General features: G+C 50.2%; 1 protein-coding gene across 3 annotated transcripts in view; it reads right to left on the minus strand.

Annotated features, from left to right (window-relative positions):
• Positions 1 to 9,839, minus strand: part of GABBR1 (gamma-aminobutyric acid type B receptor subunit 1) — a 61,711-nt gene extending 51,872 nt beyond the window's left edge. The window contains exons 1-2 of one of the 3 annotated variants that reach the window (XM_071419556.1): positions 9,650 to 9,839; positions 4,107 to 4,124 (exon numbers count right to left, since the gene is read on the minus strand). In XM_071419556.1, coding sequence (XP_071275657.1) covers positions 4,107 to 4,124; positions 9,650 to 9,779 — 148 coding nt within the window. In that variant the 5' untranslated portion in view covers positions 9,780 to 9,839. Of the gene's footprint in view, positions 1 to 4,106; positions 4,125 to 7,013; positions 7,073 to 9,649 lie in introns of those variants that run through there. The other 2 variants (XM_071419559.1, XM_071419558.1) reach the window with 2 other exon arrangements.
• Between the last annotated feature and the right edge of the window lie 222 nt (positions 9,840 to 10,061).

A 10,061-nucleotide genomic window follows, 5' to 3' on the forward strand; every position in this document is an offset into this window, starting at 1 on the left:
AATTTGGGGTTTTTTGGGGAGGGGTTGGGGGGGTTTTGGGGTTTTTTTGGGGGTTTTTAGGGGGGGGTTTGGGGTTTTTTTGGGGGGGGGGTTGGGAGGGTTGGGGAGGGGAGAGGGGGGGTTTGAGGGGGGGGGTTTGGGGTTTGAGGGGGGTTTGGGGTGTCCGGGGGAAATTTAGGGTTTTTTTGGGGGGGGGTTGGAGGGTTTTTTTGGGGAAAATTGGGGTTTTTGGGGTTTTTTGGGGGGGGGTTGGAGGGTTTTTTTTGGGGGAAAATTGGGGTTTTTGGGGTTTTTTTGGGTTTTTAGGGGGGGGTTGGGGTTTTTTTGGGGGGGTTTTGGGAGGGTTGGGGGAGGGGAGACGGAGGTTTGAGGGGGTTTGGGGTTTTTGGGGAAAAATTGGGGTTTTTTGGGGTTTTTGGGGGGGGTTGGGGGGTTTTGTGGGGGGTTTTGGGAGGGTTGGGGGAGGCGAGAGGGAGAGGGGGGTTTGAGATTTCCGGGGGAAATTTGCGGTTTTCAGGGGAAATTTGGGGTTTTCGGGGGAAATCTGGGGTTTTTGGGGAGGGTTGGGAGAGGGAGAGGGGGGGTTTGAGGGGGGTTTGGGGTGTTCGGGGGAAATTTGGGGTTTTTTGGGGTTTTTTTGGGGGGTTTTTGGAAGGGTTGGGGTAAGGGGGGAGGGAGAGGGGGGTTTGAGGTTTCCGGGGGAAATTTGGGTTTTTTTGGGGTTTTTTTGGGGGGTTTTTAGGGGGGGATTTTTGGGTTTTTTTGGTGGGGTTTTTTGGAAGGGTTGGGGGAGGGGAGCGGTGATGTCAGAAGGGGGAGGGGAGAGGGGGAGGGGAGAGGGAGGGGGGGGGGTTTGAGGGGGGTTTGGGATTTTTCGGGGATTTTGGGGAGAAATGGGGGGGGAAAAATGGGGAAAAGGGGGAAAAAATTTAGGGGGGAATGAGGGAAAAAGAGGGGGGGGAAATGGGGAAAAAAAAGAGGGGAAAATGAAGGAAAAATGGGGTGAAAATGAGGGGAAAACGAAGGAGAAAATGGGGAAAAATATGAGGTAAAAAGGGGAGAAAATGAAGGAGAAAATGAGGAAAATTAGGGGAAAATTAGAGGGAAAAATGAGGAAAAATTGAAGGTGATAATGGGGGAAAATTAAGGAGAAAATCGGGGGAAAAAAATGAGGAAAAAACGGGGAGAAATGGGGAAAATAAGAGAGAAAAATGAGGAATAAAATGAGGGGAAAATGGGGAATTATCGGGATGGGGAAAGGGAATTAATGGGGGGAATTAATGGGATGAGGAGGGGAAAAAATCGGGGGGGGAAATGGTGAAAAAATGGGGAAAAAACCGCTGGGATGAGAAGGGAAAAAAAAAGGGGGAAAACCGGGAAAAAATCGGGAAAAAAATCGGGATGAGGAGAGGAAAAAATGGAGAAAAATCGGGAAAAAAAAGGAAAAAAAAAATCCGGATAAAAGCGAGGAAAAATCGGGATGAGGAGGGGGAAAAAAACGGGAAAAAATGGGGAAAAAATCGGAATAAAATGGGAAAAAATCGGGATGAGGAGGGGGAAAAAATCGGGATTAAATGGAAAAAAAAATCGGGGAAAAAGAGAAAAAAATCGGGATTAGGAGGGGCGAAAATGGGGAAAAATCGGGATAAAATGGGAAAAATTCGTGGAAAAAACCGGGAAAAAATGGGGAAAAAATGGGAAAAATCGTGGAAAAAACCGGGAAAAATCGGAAAAAAATGGAAAAGAAATCGGGATAAAATGGTAAAAAATCGGGATGAGGAGGGGGAAAATGGGAAAATCGGGATGAGGGTGGGGAAAAAATGGGAAAAATCGGGGAAAAAATCGGGATTTTTGGGGCGGGGGGAATGGAAAAAATCGGCGGTAAAAGGGTGGAAAAATGGGAAAAAATCGGGATAAAATGGGCGAAAATCGGGATAAAATGGGCAAAAATCGGGACGAGGAGGAGGAAAAATCGGGATGAGGGAGGGAAAAACGGGAAAAATGGGAAAAATCGGGAAAAAAGAGGGGAAAAAAATGGAGAAATGGGGGGGAAAAAAAATAAAAAGCGGGATCGTAAAAAGGATGGGAGGGAGGGGAGGGGGGAGGGAAAAATCCAAAAAAACCCAAAAAAAAAAAAAAAAATTGGAGAAAAGGGGGAAAGGGGTGGGGGGGAGGGGAGGGGGAGAAATTCGGGAATTCGGGGCGGAGAATCCGCGGGGAAGGAGCCGGGGGCGAGGAGGAGGAGGAGGGAGGAGGAAGGCTGGGAAATGGAGGAGGAGGAGGAGGAGAGGGACGGGGAGGGGAAGGGGGAGGAGGAGGAGGAGGAGCGAGGAAGGCCGGGAAAGGGAGGAGGAGGAGGGAGATGAAGGCTGGGAAAAGGGGAAGGGAGGGAGGAGGAAGGCTGGGAAATGGAGGAGGAGGAAGAGGAGGAGGAGGAGGAGGAGGAAGAGGAGAAAGGAGGAGGAGGAAGATGGAGATGGGGGAGGAAGAGGAGGAGGAGGAAGAGGAGGAGGAGGGAGAAGAAAGCTGGGAAATGGAGGAGGAGGAGGGAGATGAAGGCTTGGGAGGAGGAGGAGGGAGAGGGGAGGAAGAGGAGGGAGATGAGGAGGAGGAGGAGGAGGAGCGAGGAAGGCCGGGAAAGGGAGGAGGAGGAGGAGGGAGGAAGAGGAGGGAGAAGAAAGCTGGGAAATGGAGGAGGAGGAGAAGGAGGAGGAGGAGCGAGGAAGGCTGGGAGGGAAGAGGAGGAGGAGGAGGGAGATGAAGGCTGGGAAATGGAGGAGGAGGAGGAGGAAGAGGAGGAGGAGAGGAGGAGCGAGGAAGGCTGGGAGGGAGAGGGGAGGAAGAGGAGGGGAGGGAGGAAGGCTGGGAAATAGAGGAGGAGGAGGGAGGAAGGCTGGGAGGGAAGAGGAGGAGGAAGAAAGGAGGAGGAGGAGGAGGGAGGAAGGAGGAGGAGGAGGAGGGCGATGAAGGCTTGGAAAAGGGAAGGGAGGGAGGAGGAAGGCTGGGAAATGGAGGAGGAGGAGGAGGAAGAGGAGGAGCGAGGAAGGCTTAGAAAAGGAGGAGGAGGAGGAGGATGGAGATGGGGGGAGGAAGAGGAGGGAGAAGAAAGCTGGGAAATGGAGGAGGAGGAAGAGGAGGAGCGAGGAAGGCCGGGAGGGAAGAGGAGGAGGAGGGAGAGGGGAGGAGGAGGAGGAGGAGGGAGGGAGATGAAGGCTGGGAAAGGGAGGAGGAGGAGGACGGAGATGGGGGGAGGAAGAGGAGGAGGAGGGAGGGAGGAAGAGGAGGGAGGGCGATGAAGGCTTGGAAAAGGGGAGGGGAGGGAGGAGGAAGGCTGGGAAATGGAGGAGGAGGAGCGAGGAAGAGGAGGAGGAAGAGGAAGGCTGGGAGGAAGAGGGGAGGAAGAGGAGGGGGAGGGAGGAAGGCTGGAAATGGAGGAGAAAGAGGAGGAGGAAGAGGAGGAGCGAGGAAGGCTTAGAAAAGGAGGAGGAGGAGGGAGAAGAAGCTGGGAAATGGAGGAGGAGGAGGAGGAAGAAAGGAGGAGGAGGAGGAGGGAGGAGGAGGAGGAGGGAGGGAGATGAAGGCTTGGAAAAGGGGAAGGGAGGGAGGGAGGAAGGCTGGGAAATGGAAGAGGAGGAGGAGGAGGGAGATGGGGGGAGGAGGAGGAGGAAGAGGAGCGAGGAAGGCTGGGAGGGAAGAGGAGGAGGAGGAGGAGGAGGGAGATGAAGGCTGGGAAAAGGGGGAGGGAGAGGGGAGGAAGAGGAAGGGGAGGGGGAAGATGAAGGCTGGGAAAGGGAGGAGGAGGAGGAGGAGGGAGACGAAGGCTGAGAGGAAGAGGAAGAGGAGGAGGAGGAGGAGGAGGGAGGCTGGGAAAAGGAGGAGGAGGAAGAGGAGGAGGAGGGCGATGAAGGCTTGGGAGGAGGAGGAGGGCGAGGGGAGGAAGAGGAGGGAGATGAGGATGAGGAGGAAGATGAGGAATGAAGGAAGAGGAGGGCGATGAAGGCTGGGAAATGGAGGAGGAGGAGGGGGAGGAAGAGGAGGGGGAGGGGCGCTGGTGGGGGGGGTTGGAAGGGGAAATTGGGGGGGGTGGGGGAGGGGCGGGGACTCACCTGAGGGGGGGCGATGAGCTGGGGGGGGGAGGGGAAACTGAGTCACACAGAGAGACCCCAAAATGCCGGAAATTCAGCCCAAAAATCCCCCAAAAATCCCAAAAATCCCCGCCTGAAATCCCAGAAATTCACCCCAAAAAAATCTCAGAAATCCCCCCAAAAACCCCAAATTTCCCCCCCAAAAAAATCCCAGAAATTCCCTCCAAAAATCCCCCCAAAAAATCCAGAAATTCCCCCAAAAATTCCCAGAAATCCCCGCCCGAAAATCCCAGAAATCCCCAAAAATCCAAAAATTCACCCCAAAAATCCCCCCAAAAATCCAGAAATTCATCCCAAAAAATCCCAGAAATTCCCCCAAAAATCCAGAAATTCACCCCAAAAAAAAGATCCCAAAAATTCACCCCAAAAATCCCCAAAAAAATCCCAGAAATTCACCCCAAAAAATCCCAGAAATTCCCCCAAAAATCCCAGAAATTCCCCCCAAAAAATCCCAGACATTCACCCCAAAATGCCAGAAATTCCCCCCCAAAAAATCCAGAAATTCCCCCCCAAAAAATCCCAGAAATCCCCCCAAAAAACCCAAATTCCCCCCCAAAAAAATCCCAGAAATTCCCCCCAAAAAAATCCCAGAAATTCCCCCCAAAAAAATCCCAGAAATCCCCCAAAAAACCCAAATTCCCCCCCAAAAAAATCCCAGAAATTCCCCCCAAAATTCCCAGAAATTCACCCCAAAAAAATCCAGAAATCCCCCTCCAAATTCCAGAAATCCCCCAAAATATCCCAGAGATTCCCCCCAAAAAATCCCAGAAATTCATCCCAAAAAACCCAAATTCCCCCCCAAAATCCCCAGAAATTCCCCCCCAAAAAATCCCAGAAATTCACCCCAAAAATCCCAGAAATTCCTCCCAAAAATCCCCAAAAAATCCCAGAAATTCACCCCAAAAAATCCCGGACATTCACCCCAAAAAAATCCAGAAATTCCCCCAAAAATCCCCCAAAAATCCCAGAAATTCCCCCTGAAAATCCCAGAATTTCACCCCAAAAAGTCCCAGAAATTCACCCCAAAAATCACCCCAAAAAATCCAGAATTTCCCCCCAAAAATCCCCCCCAAAATTCCAGAAATCCCCCCCCGAAAATCCCAGAAATTCCCCCCAAAAATCCAGAAATTCATCCCAAAAAATCCCAGAAATTCCCCCCAAAAACCCAAATTCCCCCCCCAAAAATCCCAGAAATTCACCCCAAAAATCCCAGAAATTCACCCCAAAAATCCCCAAAAATCACAGAAATTCACCCCAAAAAATCCAGAAATTCCCCCAAAAAATCCCAGACATTCACCCCAAAATCCCAGAAATTCACCCCAAAAAATCCAGAAATTCACCCCAAAAAATCCCAGAAATTCACCCCAAAAATCACCCAAAAAAAATCCCAGAAATTCACCCCAAAAATTCCAGAAATTCCCCCCAAAAAATCCCAGAAATTCCCCCAAAAACCCAAATTCCCCCCCAAAAAATCCCAGAAATTCCCCCCAAAATTCCCAGAAATTCACCCCAAAAAAATCCAGAAATTCCCCCCAAATTCCAGAAATCCCCCAAAATATCCCAGAGATCCCCCCAAAAAATTCGCAGAATCTTCCCAAAAATTCCCCCTAAAAATGCCAGAAATCCCAAAAAACACCCCAAAATCCCAGAAATTCCCCCCAAAAAATTCCCCCAGGGGAAACTGAGTCACACAAAGAGAGAGCCAAAAATCCAGAAATTCCCCCAAAATCCCCCCCCAAAAAACCCCAAAATCCCCCCCAAAAAAATCCCAGAAATTCCCCCAAAATTCCCAAAAAATCCCAAAAATCCCAAAAACAAACCCTAGAAATCCCCCCAAAAATCCCAGGAATTCCCCCTCAAAAAACCAAATTCCCCCAAAAAATTCCCAGAAATCCCCCGAAAACAAATCCCACAAATCCCAAAATTCCCCACAAAAATCCCAAAAAACCCCCCAGAAATTCCCCCAAAAAACCCCAAATCGCCCCCAAAATATCCCAGAATTTTCCCCCAAAAAATCCCAGAAATCCTCCCCAAAAATTCCCCAGGGGAAACTGAGTCACACAGAGAGACCCCAAAATCCCAGAAATTCCCGCAAAATATCCCCAAAAAATCCCCCCCAAAAATTTCCAGAAAAGCCCAAAACCCCCAAACCCTAAAACCCCAAATTCCTAAAAACCCCAAACCCCAAAAATTCCAAATCCAAATTCCCCAATCCCGAACCTCAAATCTCCCGAATCCCCGAACCCCAAAATCCCCAAAATCCCCAAAACCCCAAAACCCCAAATCCCAACTGCAGGAACATCACAAGAACCTTCTCAGAAGATCTCAAAACCCCAAAAAAACCCCAAATACCCCCAAAAAAACCCAAAAAAAACCCCAAAAAAACCCCATAAAAAGCCCCAAAATCCCCAAAACCCCAAAAACCTCCATAAAACCCCAAAACCCCAAACCCCAAAAACCCCAAAACTCCCAAAACTTCCACTCCAAAATCCCCCCCAAAAAACCCCCCAAAAAGCCCAAAATCCCCCAAGAAACCCCCAAGAAAACCCCCCAAAAAAGACCCCAAAAACCCAAAACCCCATAAAAACCCCCAAAAACCCAAAACCCCATAAAAAGCCCCAAAACCCCCAAAACCCCAAAACCCCAAACCCCAAAAACCCCAAAACCCCAAACTCCAAAACCCCAAAACTCCCAAAACTTCCACTCCAAAACCCCCCAAAAACCAAGAAACCCAAAAAAAAACCCTCAAAAAAACCCCCAAAAATCCCCAAAAAACCCTTCAAAAACCCCAAAAAAACCCCAAAATCCCCAAAACCCATAAAAACCCCCAAAAATCCCCAAAACCCCCTAAAAATCCCCAGAACTGACGCAGGCACTGGGGCTTGGGGTGGCTCCAGCGGCCGCTCTTGGTGCAGTTGCTGCGGGCTGAGCCCCAAACCCCAAAAACCCCAAACCCCAAAAACCCCAAACCCCAAAAATCCCAAACCCCCAAAATCCCAAATAATTCCCCAATCCCGAACCTCAAATCTCCCAAATCCCCAAACCCCAAAATCCCCAAAACCCTAAACCCCAAAAACCCCCCCAAACCTCCATAAAACCCCCAAAACCTCAATCCCAACCCTAAATCCCAAACCCACAAATCCAAACCCCAAAACCTCAAAACCCCAAAAACCCCAAAAAAGCCCCAAAACCCAAAATTCCAAAACCCCAAAACTCCGAAAACTTCCACCCCAAAACCCCCCAAAAAAACCAAGAAACCCAAAAAAAACCCTCAAAAAACCCCCCAAAAAAACCGAAAAAACCCCCAAAAACCCAAAACCCCATAAAAAGCCTGAAAAACCCCAAAACCCCAAAATCCCCCAAAGCCCAAAAACCCCAAAACCGCAAACTCCAAAACCCCAAAACTCCCAAAACTTCCACTCCAAAAACCCCCAAAATCCCCCCAAAAAACCTCGAAAAAACCTCAAAACCCCCCCAAAAACCCCCCAAAAAACCCCCAAAAACCCCCCAAAAAACCCCAAAAAAACCCCCAAAAAACCCCAAACCCCCAAAAAACCCCAAAACCCCCTAAAAATCCCCAAAACTGACGCAGGCACTGGGGCTTGGGGTGGCTCCAGCGGCCGCTCTTGGTGCAGTTGCTGTGGGCTGAGCCCCAACCCCAAAAACCCCAAACCCCAAAAACCCCAAAACTTCCACTCCAAAAATCCCCAAAAACCCCAAAAAAACCCCCCGAAAAATCCCAAAAGACCTCCAGGAACTCAATCCCAAAACCCCAAACCCCCAGATCCCCTAAACCCCAAAAAAACCCCAAATACCCCCCCAAAAAACCCCCCAAAACCCCAAACTCCAAAACCCCAAAAGTTCCACTCCAAAAACCCCCCAAAAACCCCCCAAAAAACCCCAAAACCCCATAAAAAGCCCGAAAAACCCCAAAACCCCAAAATCCTCCAAAGCCCCAAAACCCCCAAACTCCAAAACCCCAAAACTCCCAAAACTTCCACTCCAAAACCCCCCAAAAAAACCAAGAAACCCAAAAAAAACCCTCAAAAAACCCCCAAAAAAAACCCGAAAAAAAACCCCAAAACCCCATAAAAACCCCAAAACCCCATAAAAACCCCAAAATCCCCAAACTCCAAAACCCCAAAACCCCCAAAACTTCCACTCCAAAACCCCCCCAAAAAAACCCCCCAAAAACCCAAAAAAAACCCTCAAAAAACCCTCAAAACCCCCCAAAAATCCCCCAAAAAACCCCGAAAAAAACCCGAAAAAAACCCCAAAATCCCATAAAAACCCCCAAAACCCCCTAAAAATCCCCAGAACTGACGCAGGCACTGGGGCTTGGGGTGGCTCCAGCGGCCGCTCTTGGTGCAGTTGCTGTGGGCTGAGCCCCAAACCCCAAAAACCCCAAACCCCAAAAACCCCAAAACTTCCACTCCAAAAATCCCCAAAAACCCCAAAAAAACCCCCCGAAAAATCCCAAAAGACCTCCAGGAACTCAATCCCAAAACCCCAAACCCCCAGATCCCCTAAACCCCAAAAAAACCCCAAATACCCCCCCAAAAAACCCCCCAAAACCCCAAACTCCAAAACCCCAAAAGTTCCACTCCAAAAACCCCCCAAAAACCCCCCAAAAAACCCCAAAACCCCATAAAAAGCCCGAAAAACCCCAAAACCCCAAAATCCTCCAAACCCCAAAAACCCCAAAACCCCAAACTCCAAACCCCAAAACTCCCAAAACTTCCACTCCAAAACCCCCCCCAAAAAAACCCCCCAAAAACCCAAAAAAAACCCTCAAAAAACCCTCAAAACCCCCCAAGAATCCCCCAAAAAACCCCTCAAAAAAACCGAAAAAAACCCCAAAATCCCATAAAAACCCCCAAAACCCCCTAAAAATCCCCAGAACTGACGCAGGCACTGGGGCTTGGGGTGGCTCCAGCGGCCGCTCTTGGTGCAGTTGCTGCGGGCTGAGCCCCAAACCCCAAAAACCCCAAACCCCAAAAACCCCAAACCCCAAAAACCCCAAACCCCAAAAATCCCAAACCCCAAAAACCCCAAACCCCAAAAATCCCAAATTCCCCAATCCCGAACCTCAAATCTCCCAAATCCCCAAACCCCAAACTCCCCAAAACCCCAAAAACCCCAAAATCCCCAAAACCCATCACCCCAAAAACCCCAAAGTCCTCATAAACCCCACAAAACCTCAATCCCAACCCTAAATCCCAAACCCACAAATCCCAAACCCCAAATCCCCAAAACCCCAAAACCTCAAAACCCCAAAAAAGCCCCAAAACCTCAAAACCTCAAAACCCCAAACCCCAAAACCTCAAAACCCCAAAAACCCCAAAAAAGCCCCAAAACCCAAAACTCCAAAAAACCTTGAAAAAACCTCAAAACCCCCCTCAAAAAACCCCAAAAAATCCCCCCCCAAAAAAACCCCAAAACCCCAAAACCCCATAAAAAAACCCCAAAACCCCCAAAACCCCCTAAAAATCCCCAGAACTGACGCAGGCACTGGGGCTTGGGGTGGCTCCAGCGGCCGCTCTTGGTGCAGTTGCTGCGGGCGGCGCCCGCCAGGCGGAAGCCGGGCTGGCAGGAGAACCTGGCCCAGGTGCCCTCCACGGGGACCCTCTCCATGTCCCCCGCGGCCACCTGCCCGTTCTCCAGGCTCAGGTGGGACTTGGGACACGTCCGCACTGCGGGGACACCGGGGGGTGGGCGTCAGGGGGGTGGTGGCCCCAAAGTGGACATTGGTGAAGCTCAAAGTGGACGTTGGGTGGTGGCCCCAAAATCCACGTTGAACTTCAAAATGGGCATTGGAGAACCCAAATGTGGGGTGGTGGCCCCAAAATGGCCATTGGTGAACATCAATATGGATGTTGGGTGGTGGCCCCAAAATGGACGTTGGTGGTGGCGTCA

The sequence above is a fragment of the Agelaius tricolor genome, unplaced genomic scaffold (genome assembly GCF_023055355.1).
Source record: "Agelaius tricolor isolate 1412-34295 unplaced genomic scaffold, bAgeTri1.0.p SCAF_110, whole genome shotgun sequence".
Lineage (NCBI taxonomy): Eukaryota > Metazoa > Chordata > Aves > Passeriformes > Icteridae > Agelaius > Agelaius tricolor.